Below are 25,025 nucleotides of genomic sequence, written 5' to 3'. Positions count from 1 at the left end.
ACCGAAACTTATTCAACTAACTGGTGTGTGAGATATAATTACACTAATCACTTGTTTCGCTAACAGCATCTAACTATACTTTGTAAGTTCTTTTACTGTTAATCTATGATTTTATTTGCATAATAGGTTTAATTCAACGTTATCGCACGCTTTGAACGCTGTAAATCACTTACGTACCTCTTTCGTAACTGGATTACTGAAGTTTCAAAGTAACGTATAAAACTCTCTCAGCTATTTGTATTGCTTTTCTTGCGTGAGTTATACCATTACAGCAATCATGTTAAATCATGTTATCGAATATTATCCTGCAAGCTAGAGTAGTAAGATGTATCGAACTACATATGAGGATAATAGAAATAACGGTTATACGTAATTACTTGTTTTTCTACAATCGTATTTAACTAGAGTTTAATGTAACAGTGTTCTTTATGTTTTTTATTATATATATAGTTATACAGCGTTAAGTAAGATGTACATTAGTCCCGTTTAACTATTTTCTGATAATTTGTTATTCAAATAGGAACATGTGGCTCCATCTAGGTAAAGTTGTCTGAACTATCTGCATGTTTGCCGCTTTTTGTCTGTTTCGAAAGAAATATGACAAGGTTTCGTCACATTTTTCGAATTTTTTACTCTATGTGCTGTTTGTTGCGTGGTACCAACTGTTTTCGCCCGGCATGGCCAGGTGGTGAGGGCGCTCGAGTACAAACCTGAGGGTTGCGGATTTGAATCGCCCTCACTCCAACCATGCTCACCATTTTAGCCCTGTGGCGTTATAATGTTACAGTCAATCCTACTCTTAGTTGGCAAAAGAGTTAGCTGTGAGTAATAATGAGTAGCTGCTTTCCTTCTAGTCTTATATTGCTAAGTTAGGGACGGCTAGCGCAAATAGCCCTCGTGTAACTATGCGCGAAATAAAAAAAAACCGACAATCAACTGTTTGTTTCTCTTATTGTGACCAGTATATCAACTGTTTAACAATTTTTATCCAATACGATGTGTTTAGTACGAAATTTCTACTTGGATGAATTTCACATGTTTCGTTTTTTTCACCACTATAGGGTTTGTATGCGAACCTTGTGGAATTACATTCAGTAGCCAACGCACTCTTCAGGCTCATTCTCAATATTACTGCTCCCATCGACGAAACAGCGGCCTTGACGACGATGGAAATGCTACCCAAGTAAACTCTCCAAAAGAAGGTAGATGTCGCTGCGTTCTATGTCCAATTTTTAGCGCGATTATTTCTGAATCGATTAGTTAAAAAAAAAAAAAGCACTATTATTTTAAAAGTATCAGTACATGTTTAAGATACTTTACACTTCGGTCTATCGGATATTCACCATTATAATGCGGTATTACCACATGCAATTGGTTGAAATTCTAACAAAATTACTGATGACATAAGCACTTTATTAATTTGCTTTAATTCAAAAATATCTTGGCAACAATAAAAGTCAAAGAAGTGTGCGAGATTTGTTAATATAATTTGCAAACACAGTTCTTAAAATCTCTCCACTTCAAATAAAACTAACGTATCTTTTACCAACCAATATTTTGGAACACATAAAAATCGTTCGCTTGGATTAAACGCGAATAATACGCTATAGAACGTTAATAGAAATAAAGTAAGATTAACTCACGTTAGCATAAAAACACATTTTAGTTAATAAAACATAAGAAAGCAATCTCTTTAAATGTTTCTAACAAATGTTTGTTAGGACTAAATACGTCGAAACTCTCCAATTTTGTTCTGTATATGCGTTACCTTTCTAGCACTCTAAATTCAGATCTTAATTCACGCTGAAACGAATTGCAATTATTTATGTTTTGTCACCACGATGTAAATGATTTAAATTAGTAAAATTAATTGAGAATATGCTTTAATCAAGTAATATCTTCATTACTCGATAATTATTATGGAGCTAATTCACTAAAAATATAACATCTTAGTCCACAATCCACTTGCTTTGTTTTACATTTTTAAATATTTAAAATTTTAGATTGTATGTCGTAATATTGTTACATTTATTGTGATTTGAATGTTATTGCCATTGTTGCTTAAATCTAGTTTAAATTTTCAATCAATCATTGAAAAATGTGTTTTTTTTAACATTTGTAATCGTAGTTTAGCATAATGCTATTTTCTTCAAACACTTGTGGGGCATACCAGGTGGTTTGGTCTTTACTTTAGATGGTTTATCTGGTTTTCATAACATCACGCCTTTCTATTCCTCTTTTCATCTCTTCTGTCTTCTCACGTGCCGTTCTTCCTCTGGTCATTGTGGGAACTCGTAACGCTTGAGGTAGATGCTCTTGGTGTGAGTTTTTAACTAATATCAAATGCTTCCCTGGAGAGTAAACTAACCAGAAATTTATATTAATTATCTGGCAAAAACAAACTATTCATCGAGTCCTTAATTTGTTGTCATCTGATTTCTGCCTGTATTGCTTTTTGCTTCCATAGCGGCTCTCTCGCCCAAGGAAGGAGGAATCGAATTGTTTTCCCATGCAGAGCGCGCAAATCACGTAGAGTGTGCTCAAAATTATTTTTCAGAAGATTCTGAAAGACAGATATGTGGCGAGGACAGTGACCAGCAATCCACTTCTTCTAATTCGGCAGAAGAGAAACATGCAAGAATGGAGAATCAAAACACGGTGAGGAAAACAAAGACAGACCTACAGCTGGTCAATTCATTCCTCTCCAAAGTTGGAGAACAGAGACCTTTGGAGAAAATACCTCCTAAAGAATTGGATTCTGTCTTAGCGAGTTTTATTGTAAATGTAAAGAAGAGAAATGGGGATGAATATGAACCAGATTCCTTGAGGGGTCTCTTGAGTAGTGTTGATCGCTACCTTCGAAAGCAGAGATATCCTGTTGCTATTTTCAGTCCGGCAGGAGAAAGTTTTTCTAAGACACGCGAGTCTCTGCGAATGAAGCAGCTACAATTGAAATCTCAAGGAAAAGGAAGTTTGTCCACGAAACATGTTCCTCTAACAGATTTTGAGATAGAGAAATTATTTCTTTCAGGACAGCTTGGAGCCAGTTCAAAAGATTCTATTATCAACACCCTGTGGTTCTATAATTCTATTTTTTTCGGAATTCGTTCGGCAAAACGACATTATGAACTTCGGTGGGCAGACATAGTTCTGTGTGAACTTCCCAATGGCATGGAATATCTGGAATACATCGACCAAGAAACCAAGAAACCCAAAGAAGGTGTGATGGGAAACTTTCGAATATATGCTAACTTAAATCGTCCAGATAGAGACCCTATACACATATATCGTCTATATGCCAGCCATCGGCCAGAATGTATGAAAAAAGATGACAGTCCGTTTTACCTTGTTCCTAACCACTCAAAGGCAACATACAACAGTTCGTGGTTCAAACGTCAGCCGCTAGGGGAAAACAGACTTGCATCACTCATGAAATGTATGGCTAAAAAGGCTGGACTTTCCACTGAGAAACACTTCTATAACATTACTGTTAGGCGATCGCTGATGCTAAGATTACAATCTAGGATGTAACGACAACAGAATCATTGAAAATGAAATATTTATCATATAAGAATATGCTTTATGTTTCTTTTGAAAGTTTTTAGAGTAAACTTAAAAAGATAGAGGAAAGTTCCTAATTCTAAATGAAATCATATATGTTGCACGTGGTACTTGAGATATCATGCTGTCAGGATTACTTTTTATTCAAAGTGTTAAAGTTACAAATTGTCATCAAAACGTTCTATCTATAGTTAAATCATTTTATTTCTCTAATACACTAAAGAGTTAAAAGTCAAATTAACCACAAATATGATCTATTAACTCAAAACATTGGTTTTCTCAGTATAGAAAGAGGAAGCTTTCAAGTTAATTGGTGGAACATTCTTCCAAGTTAAAACATTAATTTTATTTTAGAATTATTTTTATGTTTATTAAAACTATATTTACATAATAATATAATTATTTTGTTCTGCTCATTTTTTTGGTTATTTCATTTTTTGTTTATTATGACTCCCTGTTGGATTTTTTTTCCTACCGGTGAAGGTTCAAATGCGAAGAGCAAAGCAGGGTTTTATTTATATAAAGAACGAAGTCGTTTACCCGGTGATTATAGGATAGGATAGCATTTATATGATGCAAATAACATGCCAGAAAGGCAGGGCATGTGTTATTATTGTAATATTGTTGTTTTTGTTTATGTACGATATGACTTTAGAGCGTTTACTTCTCTATTATACTACAAATATTCTCAATTTGCAAATTACATTAAAAAAAATTACCAAAAATGTTTCTTCAGTGTATATATAAGGACTTAACGGGCGTTACCTGTATGACTCCATGAACCTTGCAACAATCGAATTCAAAGATCTCTTGCAATTTGGTGCACAAGTAGTCTAGATTTATGTTGAAAAAGCCAATAGGACTCATATGGACTCCGTCTATTATTTTAGGGCTAAGAAATAGTTCATAAAACATATTAATAAAAGGATGTAATACAGGAGGGATCGTTGTCCGTGTTATGGAGGTGATGCATACTGGATCCCTCAATAAACGAAAACAAAATCACATGTACCAAAACTACCCTTTTTACAGAATTAACTTGTTTCTGCGTGATTACTGGTTCCTTAGACATGTTCGAAGTATCCACTCTCATTATCAGTACAAACACTAATTAATTGTAAAACAAAAATTTTGTTGTGTTACTTGTAGTTTTGTTGTCTTTTACTAGGGGATTTGCTGTAATTTACTTTGTATTCTGTGCTGCGTGAAGAGATAAACAAGGATATAATCTAGCGACTTCAAGCAAAACCAATCTTTGTTAAAACATATTTTGTTAACAAAACTGAACGGTTGTACAGAACAATATTTCTCACGAACCATTGATTTTCAACAGGTTATTTTCACAGCACACCATCTTTCAGTTTGCACTGTTACTCAGTGCTGATGAAGAAAACTGTTCATCATGTCAAACGAAGCTCAATACGTGTTATTTATCAGTAACATTCACGATGCTATAGTTTAAATTCAGGAACTTCCATTTTAAGGATACATTATCTTGTATATTTTTTTATTTGTGTCACAGTTTTTTTTATATTGTAGGATTCTTATTTCATTTTATGTTTTATCTCAAGAAAATATTTTATATACATGTATGCTGTTGATAAAATTTAATTGTCAAACATTTCATGTCTTGTTCCTCAGTTTATTAAAATAACAAAATCTCTTTCCTTGTTGGTATCACCTTATGTTTTCATTTATATTTTTTTAACATGCAAAGTATTGATGATTCCTTTGTTCATCTGCAAACTTTGAATTTTGTAAGTGATATCAGAGAATTCAATAAATTTATCCATTAAGCCTTTCATTTTATTCGTTCTCGTGATTAAACAAAATGAAGTCGTTGCATATTTACATCGGGTTTTACTTTCTCTACCTTCAATGCCGTATAATGACAAATTAAACTATTCAGCGAAGAGTAAACAATTGGATTAATATCGAACGTATCGAAGAAAAATTAATTTTCATGTAGTCTAACGTTTAGTTTTTGGGCCCGGCATGGCCAGGTGGGTTAAGGAGTTCGACTCGTAATCTAAGGGTCGCGGGTTCGAATCCCGGTCGCACCAAAACATGCTCGCCCTTTCACCCGTAGGGGCGTTATAATGTGACGGTCAATCCCACTATTCGTTGGTAAAAGAGTAGCCCAAGAGTTGGCGGTGAGTGGTGATGACTAGCTGCCTTCCCTCTAGTCTTACACTGCTAAATTAGGGACGGCTAGCGCAGATAGCCCTCGTGTAGCTTTGCGCGAAATTCAAAAACAAACAAACTTTTAGATTTCTTTTTTACAGTTAATATGCTGCTTTGTTTTTTACTAACCATTAATAACCGAAAATACTTTACGTGTTTGAATAACATATGAGTTATAGTCATAATTAATTATTCATTATTATTCAGCGGACTAGCTGGTCATTTGTCTTTTCGCTACCCAAACGTGTAATTTCAATGACGAAAGAAAATAATTTATAAGTTACGTAAAAACTCGTTCTACTCTTTGATTCGTTATTACCTTTACAAGAGAGCAGTTTCGTCGAATTTACGGCTTACCAGCACTGTTTGGGAGAGTGAAGCAAACACAGAATCATTAGACTTCATATTGTATTAGAATGGAAACAATATCCACACTTTAATATGTTGTAATAACACACAAAGGAAACTGAAAATTAAAAAAAATAGATTGGGTCTCTACGTTATTCAACAATTCTTTCATTTTCATTTAAATTACACGTTTTTTTAAAAAAAGAAAAGAACCATTGAGAAATAATATGATAATTTGACGGTTAATGTCCTACGATTAGTGATAGTTACAAGATAATACCAATGTTTATTTTTTAATAAAAAAACAATTTTTGTTGTTTTTTGCATCAGTACTTGTTTATTTTTTAAATAATATTTAATGAAATACATATTTATTCTCCAAACACCAGGAGGAGTGTAGAATAATAAATGTTACTTGTTGTTTTCTGGTTAAAAATAAATCAATGAATGATGTTTATTACGTGTAGCACCTGAAAAAACGGACTTCTTTTTTAAATACAAAAATATTATTCTGTAAAAGGTTATGTCTTCTTCCTGCAAATTATATATATATGTGTGTGTGTGTGCGCGCGCATGTAGATGCGTGTATATTGCCCTCAATTAACGCCCCGTGGTCATTGCAAATTGCAACGAGAGTCGCTAATTACAGCATGGAGTGAAGAATTCTTTATTTCAATGCTAATAACCGTGTGTGTAGGTTTGTTTAGATTTGTTTTTTCTTTTTTATCAAATCAAAATTACGGCTATAAAAGTGGATTATATGTTGGATTACTGTTGCTCTCATACAAAGTAAGCTTTATAAAATACCAGGGGGTGATAAATAGAGAGTAACATTAATTAGGGACACTGTGGTATACATCTGAATTCTAACATGCCATGTCTTATAAACAACGATAATAGTTTAAATACTAGAATTCTTACCCAAAACGCTTCCTGTACATATCTAGCTGTATATTATTTGATTAATTAACAGTGATAAAAGTCGAATTTATCACATATATTATTTTTGTTTTCGCTACATTTTACATGTAGGATTTCTTACGGTCTGACGGTTAACTTTTGTTTTATTTTAACTACCCAGGACCCGTAAATGAACCAATATTTTGTGGTGAGATAAGTGTTGTTTTTACGATTAAACTATAAACTTCGTGGTGAGCTTTAAACGACAATCAAATAATATTGCTTCTGAGGCTAGCGTAGTTTTAGTTTTTGCTCACCAGGTTTCATTTAAGTCAACATGAAAATTAAACGACAGACATTTTTCTCTAACGCTGATTCTAACTAAGTGTTGTACATTTTTATTTTATTACTCAATATTCACGCAGAGATTACTCAGTTCAACATTTTTCGTGATCACTTATGGTGATAAGAAAATTATTAATTATCGAAATGTTCTTAATAGCATTTTATGTTATTATATTTGCAAAACAGATATTTATTTTGCTGAGTATTATTACGCAAGTTGTGTATTATATGCATCCAAATGTTTCTTCAAAAAAACATTTATTTCAGTCATTTTATACCGTATTTTTAGTCTGGATTCCTATGTTTACTGCTAAGTACAAATTTACAGAATGGGCTATTTGTACTATGCCCACCACGGCAGAGAAAACCTGGTATTTTAGTGTTATAAGGCTTCATACTTACCACTGAACCTGTAGTGGCTACGTATTTGAGATCAGAATGATTTGTTTATCGGGGTCGTTGTAGGTCAAAAAAATACCCATAAATATTTAACCGTTTTTCTACACTATATTTAAAACCAGATTAAACTTTTTTGCAATGTAATAATAGAGTAAGCAAATAATCAAATTGTTAATTGTGTGTCGACCGAAATAATAAAAAGGGTTATATTCTGTCAAGTATTAAAATTAGCTGGATTGTTATGTGTAGCAACATCTGAAGGTTTAGTTACCTTATTACATATTGTGACATTTTTGGTTTGAATTTCGCGCGGCCTATCTGCGCTAGCCGTCCCTAATTTAGCAGTGTAAGGCAAGAGGGAAAGCAGCTAGTCATCATCACCCACCGCCAACTCTTGGGCTACTCTTTTACCAACGAATAGTGGGATTAACCGTCACATTATAACGCCCCCACGGCTGGGAGGGCGAGCATGTTTGGCGAACCTGCGACCCTCAGCTTACGAGTCGCACGCCTTAACACGCTTGGCCATGCCGGGCCATCACAAAAATGATGGTGGGATTCAGTGTCACATTGTCACGCCCCCACCGTTGAAAGGGGGAGCATGTTTGGTGCGACAGGGATTCGAACCAGCGACCCTCAGATTAAAAGAAGAGCGCCTCAACAAGTTGGGCATGCCGGGCAGAAAGCGCCTCAACAACCTGGGCATGACGGGCAGACATTTTTTGTTCATAATTAATTTTCTGTAGGAAGGGTGGAGTATAATGGAGTGGGAAAAGAATGAATTCAGCTCCTGCATGGCCAGGTGACTAGGACTCTCGACTCGTAATCCGAGAGTTACGGGTTCGAATCCCGGTCACACCAAACATGCTCGCCCTTTCAGCCGTGGGGTCATTATAACATTATGGTCAATCCCACTATTCATTGGTAAATGAGTAGGCCAAGAGTTGGCGGTGGGTGGTGATGACTAGCTGCCTTCCCTCTAGTCTTACAGTAGAGGCAGCTAGCGCAGATAGCTCTCGTTTAGCTTTGTGTGAAATTTAAAACAAACAAACAAAGAGTGAATTCTTGTAACTGATAGCAAGTAAAATTATGACAAACTGAGAACGGATTATATATTTGGGTAAATTTGGGGTTACGAGTCAAGAATTCTTGCTGATTTGAGTTCTGTATATAATAGCTACTAGTTTTAGATTGATTATTAGTATAGCACGTGGTAGGTTTAGACTAAAGAAATGAACAGTTTAATGATCTGTCTTTTCTGGTTTTTTTATTTAGCTACAACTGAAACTTCCGAGATGTAGACAGGAATCCACTTCCGGTTATTGTTGTTGTTGATTATACAAACCCGGATATTAAACCAATATTTTAACGAGCCTAACTGTGAGATCTTTTCATAAAATATTCTAAAAACACAATTACTATTGTGATTTTAACAATGCTAAAGGGTTATACAACAATCTGATACGTAAGAAAACGTATTTTCGTAAAATACCACACAGTCGCAGTTTCGAATTATTTGGCAAGCTTAGTTTTATATGATATATTTTAAAAATACGACCGATTAAGTTTTGCTTTCAGGAAGATGTTCTGTGATGCGTCATATAGTTACCGTCTACAATAAATTTACAGATTTATTTTTATTAGTATACAAATATATCTTTATGTTACACTATTACTTTTTCACGAAAAGCGCTATTTACCCCCCCCCCATTCTAAGGCCCAGGCATGGCCAGGTGGATAAGGAACTCGACTTATAATTCGCGGGTTCGAATCCTCATCAAGCCAAACATCCAAACATGCTCGCTCTTTCAACGGCGGGGGCGTTATAATGTTACGGACAATCCCACTATTCGTTAGTAAAATATTAGTCTAAGAGTTGGCGGTGGGTGGTCATGGCCAAGTGGATAAGGAACTCGACTCATAATTCGCGGGTTCGAATCCCCGTCACACCAAACATGCTCGCCCTTTCAGCTGTGGGAGGCCTTCCCTCTAGTCTTACATTGGTAAACTAGGAACGGCTAGCGCAGATAGTCCTCGAGTAACATTGCGCGAAATTCAAACCAAACCCCACATCCTGACAAAAAAAAATTAGATGGGCCAAAAACAATGATATTTATTTGTTTTATGAAATTGTTTTTCTTTTAATTCTAACTAATGAATATATCTTATTTATATTTTTATTTCTTGAAGGCAAAATAATGCTTTTAATAAATTATGTTTGTAAAGCATATATACTCTTCAAAAAAAGAAACGCAAAAGGGATATTTTTTTATTTTAAAGAGAAATATATGTAATAACGTTACAAGCTCAGAGTATGTGATGTTAAACGTGTTAAGGCACTGATTGTCAGACCAAAATGACAATAAAAGTTGTGCACTTTGAAAACGAAGGAAAACATCGGATTTTTCGCCAAAACGCATTCGTGTCCAATAAATTTGTTTGAGATATCTGCATGTTCTGCAAGTACAACATGTGCAAAGTCCCTATAAAAGTGACGGGTTCTCAGTTTCCATAGCTCAGTGTTAAGCCACCGACACGCAATACAGTTACGCCAAGACTGACTGAAGCACAACACAACAACGCCATTGGTCGCTTGGAAGCAGGCGAATCGCGATCAGATGTTGCCAGAGCTGTGAATGTTTACCCAAGCACCATTACAAGGCTATGGAATCGTCACCAACAACATGGATGAAATTGTGACTGTCCACGATCTGGCAGACCTCGTGTGATCACGCCCGCACAAGATCGCTACATCCGGTTACGTCACCTTTGGGATGGGACCACCACTGCGACGTCTACTGCCTCAACCATACCAGGGCTGTGTAGGATTTCCGATCAGTCCGTACGCAACCGTCTACGAGATGCAGGAATCCGACCTCGATGTCCAGTCAGAGGTGTCATCCTCACCCAGCAACATCGTCAAGCTCGGCTGCAGTGGACTCGGACACATCGGGTATGGCGTCATCGACGATGGAGGCATGTTTGGTTCAACGATGAATCACGTTTTAAGCTTCGTAGGCAGGATGGAAGGACCCGTGTTTACCGTCGCCGAGGGGAACGTTTTGCAGCAAACTGTGTGCAGGAAGTTGACAGATTTGGTGGTGGCAGCGTCATGATGTGGGCTGCCATCGCCTACAATGCCAGAACAGACCTTTTGCACATTCGAGGGAATCTTACGGCTCAACGATACGTCGACGAGATTCTTAGGCCCCATGTGCAACCCATCATGGTGAACGTCAACGACGTTTTTCAACGTGACAACGGCCGTCCTCACACAGCCCGACTCACCACTGTCTTCTTGAGACACCATAACATTAACGTTCTTTCCTGGCCCTCCATATCACCAGATGTAAACCCCATCGAACATCTTTGGGACGAGTTGGACCGACGTCTGCGACGGCGACAACCTCAACCGCAGACTCTACCTCAGTTTGCAGCAGCTTTGCAGGCTGAGTGGACAGTCATTCCACAGGATGTGATTCGTCATCTCATCACTTCCATGGGCAGGAGATGCCAAGCAGTTATTGATGCTCACTGGGGGCTTACTCGTTATTGACGTTGAGTGACGTTAAACTTCATCTAGTGAGCGTGGACTTCGCCTTTGCAGACTTTTGATGTTCAGCAGTGAATGTGCAAAGTTTCACACATGTCACACAAAACAACCTGGAATAAACTTGTTAACAATTTGTCTCAAATTTTGCCTTTTGCGTTTGTTTTTTTGAAGAGTATATATAGTTATGAGTTGCTAGTGTTTCTCGCTGTAATAGGCCTAGTGCATCTATTGTGCACGCTTTCTGTTTTGTGGATACGAATCAAATCAATTAATAATACACAGAAAATTAATCAACATGTGTTATGATATAAGCGAATAACGACATCTACATTATCCACAAACAAATTATTTAAAACGCATCCAAATTCTTTTCTTGCTAAACTTCCACGTTTAATTTTTTTATGATAAAAATTTCATAACATTAGCAGATATAGGTACTTGACATTCTTTGAAGTTTTAAGATACAACATTATTTACTATAGCGATTTATCATAAACGAAGACCCGGCATGGCCTTAGCGTGTTAAGGCGTTCGACTGGTAATCCGAGGGTTGCAGGTTCAAATCCCGGTCGCACCAAACATGCTTGCCCTTTCAGTCGTGGGGGCGTTATAATGTGACGGTCAATCCCACTATTCGTTGATAAAAGAGTAGCCCAAGAGTTGGCGATGGTTGGTGATGACTAGCTGCCTTCCCTCTAGTCTTACACTGCTAAATTAGGGACGGCTAGCGCAGATAGCCCTCGAGTAGCTTTGCGCGAAATTCAAAAACAACAACTCATAAGAAAAACAGTTTTGAAATGGGATAATTTTTTTGATTAATAGCAAACTACATTTTTATAAATTACACCACTCTCTTGATGCTTCATTCCACCCCCTATTTATAAATTAAACCGTCCATTGAATTTTATTAAAATCATCCTCTAGTTTCGGGACCACCCAGTGACACAGCTGCGTGTCTGCAGACTCACACAGCGGGAAAACGGATTTCGATACCCGTGGTGGGCAGAGCACAAATAGCCTTGAGTGTAACTTTGTGTTTAATTTTAAAAACAAACAAATTAATTTGAGGGCTTATATTTAAAGAAATGTAAGAAAAACAATTTGGAATAATTAAAGTTATGAAGTGTGAAAGTAATTATCATCGATGCAATCTTATAATAATTAGAATCATGAAGTGTGAACTTGTTTATTTTTGATAAATTCATAGAATAATTAAAGTTATGAAGTGTGAAAGTTTTTAACATTTACGAAGTAATAGAATGGTTAGAGTTATAAAGTCGGGAAGTATTTATCGCTTGTGAATTTATAGAATGATTAGGAACATTCATTAATTTACAAAATCACGAAAGTAAAATTAATACAAAACATTAATAAAAGGTATTTTATTTATCTCTATAGAAAACTCGAGAAAAGAACTAAATGAATCAATTGAGGACCAGGAAAAGAATCATGTTAACAAATTCGCCACCAAAAGAAGACTCAGAGAAACAGACAATCCTGGAGGAAAAAACTCACCAGAGAAAACTAAGGTTTACAAAGTAGATCCTCCAAGTGTTTGTAAAGGTTTACGCGCGTACAAATGTCACAAGTGCAAATATACGACTGATAAAAAGGGTAGCTTGACAAGGCACATGCGTATGCACGATTTACCTTCATTGTCTTGTCCTTCGACGTCAAAATACTCAATTACGAACGAGAACCTTGTTTTACCTTCTCCACCATGTGCTCGATATTGCTCCGAATGTGAGATTCAGTTTTCTTCCCTACGGACATACATTGTTCACAAACTTCATTACTGCAATACGAGACAGGTTCAAAAGACTCTGATTTCTCCAGCGTCAATTTCTTATTCCTCAGATTCGTTGTCATTGTTGTCTTCTGCTAAACAAGAAGGTTTGGGTCCATTTGCTTTAGAAACCCCCTCCTCGTGTTCTAGTACAATCAATCAAGATTATATGCATAATCAGCCACTCTACGCTGCCATTTCTACAAACCCTTTAATATTAATTCCTTACATATTGACAACTGAAACTGCTGTGCTTCCATCAGCTAAAATGGTTTCAGAAAACGCCCTTATTTTTCCAAGTGAGTTAACTGTAGGTGGAGCCACGGATGTCTTAAATATGACCCCTTTATCACAAAATAATTTTCCTCACACTAGATTGTTACGTAAACAAAATGGCGTTGTAAACACAAATTTAAACCTTAAATCAGGAGTGGTATTTAATTGTGAAATAAATACATTTCCCACAGAGAATAATGACAACAATACTTCAGTAACTTTCAGTTATCTTAATGCCCAAGGCAATTCCACTATCGATTCTTCTATGGACAGTGGAGACGAGGACAAACCTCTAGATTTAACTATTAAAAAAGCAGAGAGCAAATTGCGAATTTCTTGCACGAACAACGGAAATATTCCATCTTCTTCCGAGCCAGATGCTGACAAGGGATCCTTAGTTTTGTTACGATCATCATCTCACTCAACAGAAACTCCTACAAATGTTACTAAGTATTTTCGTACTGCTTCCCAGCCCTTTGTAGCTTTACCTTCTCCATGTGATGTACCTCCACCATACACATCAGTGTTATCTAATGAATCTAGTTTAAAATCAGTTCTTCCTAGTATAGTCAATCAAAGGGGCAATGAATGTAAAGAATGTAATATTGTGTTTTATAAGTATGAAAATTATATTACTCACAAACACAATTATTGCGCATCGAGACAACAGAAACCTGACATAAACCAAAAAGACTCCACCGAGGGTATACTTTCCAACCAAAGTGACAAAACTGAATGCCTTGTTTCTCCTCCAAATCTTCCAACTCTTCCTCCTAATTCAGAAATTGGTTGTGTCTCCTCTTCCTCCATCACTTTTACACATTCCTCTTCTCAGTTTGTTTGTCTTCCTTGTGGTATCAATTTCATCTCTCTAAATAATCTACAAGCTCACCAGAGACATTATTGTCCCAGACGAGAAAACATCCATAGACAAGAGTTACTGGCGGATCCTGTTACCACCGTTCTAAATCTTAAATGTTCGAAATGTAAAAATTCTTATCACACGAAAAACTCTTTTAAAAATCACTCCTGTGTGACCCAAAGGAAATGTCCCTATTGTGACGTGTTAAGTCCAACTCATAGTGCTGCACAACGACACTTAGTCACTCATACAGGAGTGAAAGCTTTTTGGTGCACCGTCTGTGGCTATAAAGGGCATACCTTACGCGGAATGAGAACTCATGTTCAAATTCATCTGGCTAAAGGAAGTACAATTCCAGAAGAAACATTCATTATTTGTGTTGGAGAGAACGGGACCACACTTGACCCAGTATCTTCTAGAAAAGTCTTTAAAGTAAATAGAAGCAGAGTGCAAAGTTCACCACCTTCTAAAGGCCCACATGTATCACCACTTTACAATGCTTCATCTCCCAAGATTAACAATTATCCTGTAAATTTGAAGAACGAGAGGTTATTGGCGGAAGAAGGTAACACGTGTGAACTAGATGGAACAATAGTGAATGATCAATTTCATTGGTGCAGTTTCTGTGGATACTCCTCTGCTTATAAAGGAAATGTAGTTCGCCATGTCAAACTTGTCCACAGAGAAATATTGGGACTTCAGCCAGCAAGCAGCGTCGTATTTAGTAACTCGGTTCTTTCAGATGACAATCTCAACCAGTTTCTGACAACAGGGTTACTCGATCAACCCAAAACTGAAAAAAAAGTTTATGAGGACCCGCAATCTCTTGACAAATGCTCTCTAGAAAATTCTGTGACTGTGAAACATGAGTCTCATTTAAGTGACAGTGATACCAGCAGTAAAGAAAAAATTAGAAAAGAGAGGGTAGAACTGGAGGCCCGAAATTACACGAAATCTATACAGTGTTCACCGACTGATTTGATAAAAAAGTCAGATTCCAAACACTGTAGGTTTTGTGACATATCATTCAATTATTTATCAAGTTTCATCGCTCACAAAAAATATTATTGTGCTTCTCACTCTCGAGAAAATACCACCCAAGAATCATGATGTTTGGGTGCAACAAGTCTTTTTTTTTTTACAATGTTTATGTTTGTTTACTGTTCAAAATAAAACCAGTAAGTAATTTAAACTAGACTGGTAGGGTAGAGCATTACTGCTGAATGCTTCGCAATTGTTTATTACTTCAGCAGCGTGTAACACTTCTTCCCTAGAATAATTTGAAATGTAAAATGTGTTAACATGCTTTGTATTTTGTTTACCAGGGAGTTCTTTGTGACAACGTGCCTTTCTACCAGATTGTGATATCAAATTAATAAAAGAAGGCAAGACGTTTATTACATCACGCGAAATCATTTGAATATTCGTAAATTTTCATTTCAGTTTTAATGTGTTATCTTTTATTTCACCAACGGCGCCACCTGTTGCGTATTTTTGCATAATAGACAGTGCATTGTTTTATAAAATATTATTGAATAGCAGGGTTTTTTGGGTGTTGGTGGTGAAAGCAGAAAAAAAGCTTCCAAAAAACAAAGATTTAATATACCAGTAATTTTTTCTAAGCCTTTTAATTCAATATCAGTTTTATTTGAATGAAAACACACTATAACTACCCCTGGTGAGTACAATATAAGTTTACTCCTTGTTATATAATTTGGAATGCTACTCACTAAATCTATTTGTATTTTGTATCTTTGATAAAGTTATTTATGCTGTCTGTCACCGTTCCTAATTTTTAATTATGAACCATAAAGAAGGCAGACATTCCGAAACAAATTATCACCTACTATCCGTGCTCAGAGGTTGATTGGTACTATTATAACGAACCCCACAGCTAATAGAGCAAAGGATATTTCAAGAAGTCTAATTTCTGTTTCAGCGCAAAGTTTCAAGTAAGTTATCAACGTTCTGTGTATTATGAGAGATCTAACACCAGATTTTAGCGTTGTAAGTCCATAATCTTACTGCTAGCATGCTGGTGGACCACAGACTCGAAACCGGTTCGCCAGCTTTGAAATCCTAAACTTCCTCGCGAGGCCAAAATCACGTCCCCATGTCACTAAAATAGTATTAGAAACTGGTAATTTTTACTAAAATACATAAGACTCGAAATGAGTATTTGCTTCGAATAGCAGGCCTGATCTAAAGTAGCAGATAAAATGTCTTTAAAAGGAAAAAAAAAAAGCATGTATTCTATTTGGTTAGCGTATTAGACTGTGGATCTGAGATTTCATTGTTTGTGCCACGCTACAGTATTTTGAGGCCTGGGTGCGTCAAATCCACACTCTATGGATTTGTGCTTTTGAGTCACCTCTATAACACGCACCATGATCCCTCAATCACGTTTAGAGTAAACAGCCCAATAATTAGCGGTAGATGGTGTTGACTAAATATCTTCCATCTGGTCTATCACTTCAAAACTGTTACATATACTGTAATAAATATATCCCTGTCGTAACTCAAGGTAAATGGTAAAAATGGTAAAATGGTAAAATTTAGAGCTTTACGGACACACATATATATATATACATACTAACATACTGTTAGCCCTCACAGTAGAACATAGTAGATCTTAGAGATATTCTTAACTGTAATACATCAGTAGGAATTAGTCTAAGCTCAAAAGCTAAAGGCCACGAGGACAGTTACTATAGCTATGATGAAATGACCGCTATCTTAACCCAGTGTGAGTCTCTAAGTTCCGTACATTTACTGTAATAGGTATATCCCTGTCTTAACTTAGGGTGGGTCTTTACGTTCAGTACATATACTGTAATAAGTGGTAATAAGGTGGTTAAGGTACTCGAATCGTAATCCAAGGGTCTCGGGTTCGAATTACCGTCACGCCAAACATGCTCGCCCTTTCAGCCGTGGGGTTGTTCTAATGTGACGGTCAATCCCACTATTCGTTGGTAAAAGAGTATCCCAACAGTTAGCAGTGAGTGGTGATGACTAGCTGCCTTCCCTCTAGTCTTACATGTGCTAAATTAGGGACGGCTAGTTCAGATAGCCCTCGTTTAGTTTGGCGCGAAATTCAAAGACAAACAAACAAACACTTCAAAATTAGAAGCGGCCATAGTAGAGAAAGAAACATTTTGATAAAACAAAGTTTTAGTTTTTGAGTACTTGTTTGTAAGAGTTCCTTTATAAGGTAATTGTATTTCGTTTTATCAAGAACATTTGATCACAAACAAGTGACATTAAAACATTATTCTTTCTTATGGATTTTATCAGAAACCAGAAACGTATTCCAAAACATGGTAGCTTGTTTTAATCTATAGTTAAGGTTTGCTTGATGTTTTTACTGTTTCTTTTGAATTTCGCACAAAGCTACTCGAGGGCTATCTGAGCTAGCCATCCCTAATTTAGCAGTGTAAGACTAGAAGAAAGGCAGCTAGTCATCACCACCCACCGCCACTTCTTGGGCTACTCTTTTACCAACGAATAGTGGGATTGACCGTCACATTATAACGCTCTCACGGCTGAAAGGGCAAGCATGTTTGGTGCGACCGGGACTCAAACCCGCGACCCTAGGATTGCGAGTTGAACGCCTTAACACGCTAGATCAGGCGGGGTCCAATGTTTTTACTTCACTTTCAGTTATATTTTACTTACGTAGTTGGACTAAATAAGTTATAGCGGTCCTGTGCTAGTACAGTGGTAAGTCTACGAATTTAGAACGGTCAAATCAGCGGTTCGATTCCCCTCGGTAGACGCAGCACATAGCCCGATGAGACGTTGCTACCAGAAAATACACACACAAGTTTTATTTTGCAACAAAATGTTTTGTTGTTATTAAATCACAAATAACGCTCATAAGCAATAGCTTGACAATTGAAAGAACTTAAATGAATAAATATCTTAGTTATTGAGTGTATTTGAATAATTCTCAGCATTCTTAACAAAATCTATCTGAACATATTACTTTACATAAATAGTTACATCAGATTCCCTGTCAGTCACCAAGATGTTACAACCCGGTTTACTTGTTTCTATTTACACTTTTCTTGAGTTCAAGAGACAACCACCTGTCTTGAACAACTTGGTTCAAGCAAAAATAATTTACTGATTTCTATTCACACTTTTTCTGATTTTAAGAGACAACTAGTTGCTACACGTATTATTTTGTAACAACTTGATTCAAGCAAAAATAATTTACTGATTTCTATTCACACTTTTTCTGATTTTAAGAGACAACTAGTTGCTACACGTATTATTTTGTAACAACTTGGTTCAAGTAAAAATAATTTACTGATTTCTATACACACTTTTCCTTATTTTAAGAGACAACTAGTTGCTACACGTATTATTTTGTAACAACTTGGTTCAAGTAAAAATAATTTACTGATTTCTATACACACTTTTCCTGATTTTAAGAGACAACTAGTTGCTACACGTATTATTTTGTAACAACTTGATTCAAGCAAAAATGATTTACTGATTTCTATTCACACTTTTCCTGATTTAAAGAGACAACTAGTTGCTACACGTATTATTTTGTAACAACTTGGTTCAAGTAAAAATAATTTACTGATTTCTATTCACACTTTTCCTTATTTTAAGAGACAACTAGTTGCTACACGTATTATTTTGTAACAACTTGGTTCAAGTAAAAATAATTTACTGATTTCTATTCACACTTTTCCTTATTTTAAGAGACAACTAGTTGCTACACGTATTATTTTGTAACAACTTGATTCAAGCAAAAATGATTTACTGATTTCTATACACACTTTTCCTGATTTTAAGAGACAACTAGTTGCTACACGTATTATTTTGTAACAACTTGGTTCAAGTAAAATAATTTACTGATTTCTATTCACACTTTTCCTTATTTTAAGAGACAACTAGTTGCTACACGTATTATTTTGTAACAACTTGGTTCAAGCAAAAATGATTTACTGATTTCTATACACACTTTTCCTGATTTTAAGAGACAACTAGTTGCTACACGTATTATTTTGTAACAACTTGGTTCAAGCAAAAATAATTTACTGATTTCTATTCACACTTTTCCTGATTTTAAGAGACAACTAGTTGCTACACGTATTATTTTGTAACAACTTGATTCAAGCAAAAATGATTTACTGATTTCTATACACACTTTTCCTGATTTTAAGAGACAACTAGTTGCTACACGTATTATTTTGTAACAACTTGGCTCAAGCAAAAATAATTTACTAATTTCCATTCACACTTTTCCTAATTCTAATAGAAGAATAGTTGCTCGACGGTTCTATCTGTACCAGTTTCTTTCAGGAAAGTGATAAACCCTTGCATTGTTACACTCCTACTTTTAAAAGATGAATAATTTTACCATAATTTGTATTTAGTAATAACAGAAAATATCACTTAACTTCTTCACGCACAAACTATGCTGTATTTACAGAATTACAGTTCTCAACTTCTAACTCACTACACACCTCTCTCTCATCTGAAATTTATATTAGTTACAACCTCCAAACTACTTTTCATCTATGAAGTGCAAACTCAAACATCATCTGGCTGTGAGTTATCTTTCCTTACCAATCATGATATGATTAAAACATGCGCCATCCTTTCAAGCTTCTCTGATTATAAAATACCCCTTACGCTATGAGACAGCTCCCTTCAATATTATGAGAAAAATATTAAAGAAAACGAATTGATGAGCAAACTAAAGAGTTAGACGGTAATGATGAACCAAGTTCCAAGTATTTCTCAACTCAAAACATCCTGAATAGAAAAAAACGTGCAAGCTAATCAGTGCTAGGCTACCTGAATCCTAAACACAAATGTAGCATTACTTTAAATGGGTTTTTGTACGTAAAATATCGGATTGTGTGTGTATTAGTGCTAAGCGGAGCTGTACTGCGAACACGTACTAATAGTGCAATCATACATAAGTGAGGCTAGTGATGATGTACAAAGTAATATCACTTCATGAATTGGACATGACATGAAAAGGGTATGTTAATTAAAACTGCGGAGATTGGACCAGATGTAACAAACTGTGAGAATTGTAACAATGTAAGAAGGATCTAAGATTCAGTAAAAGTGTTAACAAAACAACAATTACTTTGAGGAAGGAAGAGGTCAACGATGAACCTGACCCTCCCTGGCTCAGAAGATTGACCAAATCACGATGAAGAAAGAGAGCCGCTAACCCTAACTATCTCTCTCCCTACAAACCTTCCTGTCAAGTTACTTCTGGCAAAAAGCCAACTTTCTAAGTTACTTCTGGCAAAAAGCCAACTTTCTAAGTTACTTCTGGCAAAAAGCCAACTTTCTTCCTCAGTTCTTCTTTACTATAATCAGCTACAGTCCATTTAAATTCTCAGTATTATTTATTATTACTATTATTATTTTTTATTGGTTCCTATTTGTTTCTGAATTTCGCGCAAAGTTACACGAGGGTTATCTGCGCTAGCCGTCCCTAATTTAGCAGTGTAAGACTAGAGGGAAGGCAGCTAGTCATCACCACCCACCACCAACTGTTGGGCTACTCTTTTACGAACGAATAGTAGGATTGACCGTCACATTGTAACGCCCCCACGGTTGAAAGGGCGAGCATGTGTGATGCGACGGGGATTCGAACCCGCGACCCTCAGATTACGAGTCGAACGCCTTAACTCACCTGGCCATGCCAGGCCTATTGGTTTCTATAAACGCATTCTTACTACAAATTACTTATTCGTTTATTTTACCTATTTACGAAGTTGTTAAAGTTTAGTTAAACCGAATAAAAATGTAACATTTTATCAGTTCGTATTTTAATAAAATTAGATATTGATCAATTCTGTCACAACAAAGCATGTGTACAATACTCTTCATTATAACTAACTTATTTGTTGAAAGTTTTACAGAGTTGATTGTCTCTTTCTACTATTTTTCAAACCCTAGCAAAGCTAGAAACTAGGTTTTGATACCAGTGGTAGGCAGAGCACAGACAGCTCATTATGTAGCTTTACGCCTAACTTCAAAACACACATTTTTATTCTGTTTTTATTTTGATTCTCAAGAAAGAGCGTCATAAATATATATTTTACCCCAGTATTCACCATATATTCAGATTTATGATGACGTGTTATTTATGAGGTGAGCAAATTATATTGTAGCCGTCTCTTGCGAATTGTATACAAAAATTAAAACGAAAAACAGTTCTTCAAAATTATTTACATCTTCTAGATACAAAAATGACATATATGTTGTGTCACTACGGACTCTAGAGATGGAAGGTCAACAAACGTTTTTTTCCAGCATATCCATGATTTTGTTAGCTCATTAGAGGGTTCGTTTCATTTGTTATTTTTAAATTAATATTCATACTACAAATCAAAACATTCTTTTAAAATAATTCAAACAGAGGAAACACTAACTTTTACACGTCTTATTTTGTAATAAATAAGTATACAATAATATAGATATTTGTTTTTATAACAAAGTAACGCTTTTACGTTGTAATTAACTTTTTCTATTATGTACAGAATATGAAACGCGTTTCTTTGTTCGAAAAAATAGAACGTTAGCTTTTTTGCACAATCGCATGACGTGATTACAAAAATTGTCTTCCAAATCTGATTAAGTTTAATTAACTTTTTTATTCCAAAGTGCTCTGATTTGAAACAAACATAATAAGTATAATATGTTTGACCAGTATTTATTATCAGGTCAACTGAACAAAAACAAACAGAAGTCAAACCAATCTCCTGTTGTAGGCCTCATTGCTTTCTTCCCGTACTTTAATATCTTGGTTTCCACGTGCCAAATTGTTTTGTTTTTTTTAAAGTTTATTCGGCAGTTTAATTAAACTCATATATATTTCTTATCTTCTTCGAGTTTCTTATCTGAACAACAAATGACGCCAGTATATTAGACGTCAAGAACCTATCTACTGAACATAAAGATGGTATATACTGTACTTTAAGATGTATGGTGTCAGTGGTCTTAGAGCACCACTTAGATATCAGGAAGTTTGTACATATAGACAAAGTTAATGTTACTGAATTCTTATGGTTTTGTTATGTATGATGTGATGAGGTCATATTGTGAATGTAAAATAAATTATGTGTGGACTTTTCCACAATTTACTTGAATGTTTCAATTTCTTTATGTAAGAGAGATACTCAGAATTTGCTTCAAGGGACACATATACTTACCCTGTGCATTTCAAGACTCTTTTCATAATTTTCCTTAAGATCGCGCATGCTATTAGAACAACATAAATATTGCAACATAATGTTCTCTATCACAGAGTGAGTTTATGTGATTTGCAATCTATATAATTTTATATATATTCATTGAAAACCTAAACCTATTATAGCATCAATGGTGCTGTCACCTTGTGTGTGTGTGTGTTTTCTTATAGCGAAACCACACTAGGTTATCTGCTGAGTCTACCGAGGGGAATGGAACCCTTGGTTTTAGCGTTGTAAATCCGCAGACTTGCCGCTGTACAAACGGGGACCACCTTGTGCAATTCTAATGCCACACTATTACTTTGCTTCTTTATCGTCAGATTATCTTCTAGGAAGTTAACAAGAAGAAAACTAAAACAAAAGCCTTAAAAAAAACTTTTCTTATGTGGTGATATAATATCAAATGTTTCAGAATATGCTCTCCAGTAGCACAATGGTATGTCTGCGGATGTACAACCTGTGGTAGGCAGAGCACAGATAGCCTATTGTGTAGCTCTGTGTTTAACTTCAAACAAACAAACAAAACAAGTCTCAGAAAATGTTGAACAGTTTCCATCGGTAGGGGGAGCACTCCGATTAAAAAATGTATAAAACTGTTATTGGCATGCAGTTAGCAATAGCTTTTAAAATATTTTACTTATTGTGCTGCTTACTATATGTCGAAAACAGCAAATACTCCATCTGTTTGATATTACACTAAGCCTGAAACATACATAATCTGAGTTGTTTTTTTCTTTTGTGGTGCAGTGTTATTTATTCTGGTCCCTGCGGTGTAACCTTATGTCCATGAACAATGAATAGGAGTTATGGCTTATAACCGTGTTTATCAAAAGCATACTAAGCCAACCCTTCTATCTTCTTTATTCTCAATTAAAACGGCTTTGGTTAACCAGGTGTAGCCACCAATAACTATCATCGTACTGAAAAGTGGACCAAAAAGTTCATGGTTCATATTCAGTTATCGCAAAAAGAAAAACAAATCGCGCTTCAGGGATATGGGTTTGTTGTCTGAGTCACAGTCAAATGATACTATTCGACTAGAGTAGCCCAAGAGGTGGCGGTGGGTGCTGTTGACTAGCTGCCTTTCCTTTAATTCTTTCAGTATAAAATTAGAGAAAACGAATAGCGCAGAGAGTTCTCATGTAATTTTGCGTAAGTGCTTGAAACAAACCAAACCAAACCAATACCTTCGTGTTTTGCTGTTGAAGATACTAAAACATTAGTAATTTGTTTTACTTTGTGTCTTTTGTATTGCTTTAATTTAGCAAAGACCGTGAAATGTCAGAAAATTAGGATAACAATTGGCCAAAAACATTCAGCTAATACAACATTTAAAAAAAAACCAATATATTGTTATAAGTTACAGCTTTTTACAGTGAGTAAAAATTATATTAGAATAAGTACGACTTTTCCATTTGAACATTTTCAAATACACACGCTGTACTCTCCGCTAGTACAGCGGTATATCTACGGATTTACAACATTAAACTCAGGGGTTCGATTCCCCTCGGTGGACTCAGCAGATAGCCCGATGTGGCTTTGCTATAAGAAAAACTACACACACAAGCTGTGAAAATATGAAATGTTTTGTAACTGAATGTATATTTTGGAAACATAAGCCTCTAAAATTTAATTAAAGTACTTACTAAGGTTTTATTTTAAAGAGTTATAAGAGAACATAATTGGGGTAAGGTTATTGGTTTTCTATGAACCTTTGGTAAATAGTAAATTTATGGTATTCAAGGTAGGTTTATATGTAGAAATTCATAAAGTTTAAACATAATAGTTTTTATATAATAACATTTTGAATAGTTTCCTAAATATTTTGTTGCATGTTGGGCTAAGGTCAGTACTTGACTGAGTTAACTCAGACGCATCATTCAATATATTTACCATTAAGGAATTGTACAGTTTGGTTTTTAAGATCACGATCGAGTTACCTCTATCTTCTCTTGGAATGACAACGACTTCATTGTTTCTGTGAAGATTTAAGGCTTACCTTTGAGAACAATGGCACCAGCAATGGAAACGTCTTGCCTGTTCGAAAGACAAATGTTACTTATTGTAAAATCTGTAGCTTGTTGTAAAATACATTTAATCAGTAAGTGAACCCAAAACAAAATATTGATTTTAAAACCATGTTTGAGAGTGGTGTGAGTGCATAAGAGTTATTGCAACATTTGGAACACGAATTTATAGGACCAGATTTCATAAAAACATAAATTAAACATCTTTATTCGAGACATACAAGTGATATTGTAAATGATGTTATAGTAAAATCAAAGATGGCCGTGGTTCTACACTTGAAGCAAACCGTTTTCCAGAATCCTTCTATTATGTATATTCTCTTATGATAAAATATTGTATCCTTACATCTAGGTTACAAATACAGTTAAGTTAGAATGTAGCCTCGTATAGAATGTAACCTCATATAGAATGCTTCTTACCAAGGAAACAAATTACATTTAGGTTTCTAGCTCTTTTATTGTTTTGTTGATGTGATAAAATTCCTTGGATTACAGAACTGACAAGTTCTTGTTTTATTTGTTTAGTTGCTAGAACATTGTATTTCTA

At 35.5% G+C, this 25,025-nt stretch overlaps 1 protein-coding gene across 3 annotated transcripts in view; it reads left to right on the top strand.

The window, feature by feature from the left end:
* The window catches only part of LOC143250962 (zinc finger protein ush-like), a 137,942-nt gene extending 121,947 nt beyond the window's left edge, over window positions 1–15,995 (top strand). For 2 of the 3 annotated variants that reach the window (XM_076502199.1, XM_076502200.1), the window contains exons 6-7: window positions 1,062–1,202; window positions 12,689–15,995. In XM_076502199.1, coding sequence (XP_076358314.1) covers window positions 1,062–1,202; window positions 12,689–15,324 — 2,777 coding nt within the window. In that variant the 3' untranslated portion in view covers window positions 15,325–15,995. Of the gene's footprint in view, window positions 1–1,061; window positions 1,203–2,467; window positions 5,366–12,688 lie in introns of those variants that run through there. The other variant, XM_076502201.1, reaches the window with a different exon arrangement.
* Window positions 15,996–25,025: the final 9,030 nt, after the last annotated feature.

The sequence above is a fragment of the Tachypleus tridentatus genome, chromosome 5, assembly GCF_004210375.1.
Source record: "Tachypleus tridentatus isolate NWPU-2018 chromosome 5, ASM421037v1, whole genome shotgun sequence".
NCBI classification, from domain to species: domain Eukaryota; kingdom Metazoa; phylum Arthropoda; class Merostomata; order Xiphosura; family Limulidae; genus Tachypleus; species Tachypleus tridentatus.
This window is presented reverse-complemented; position numbering and strand designations above follow the sequence as displayed.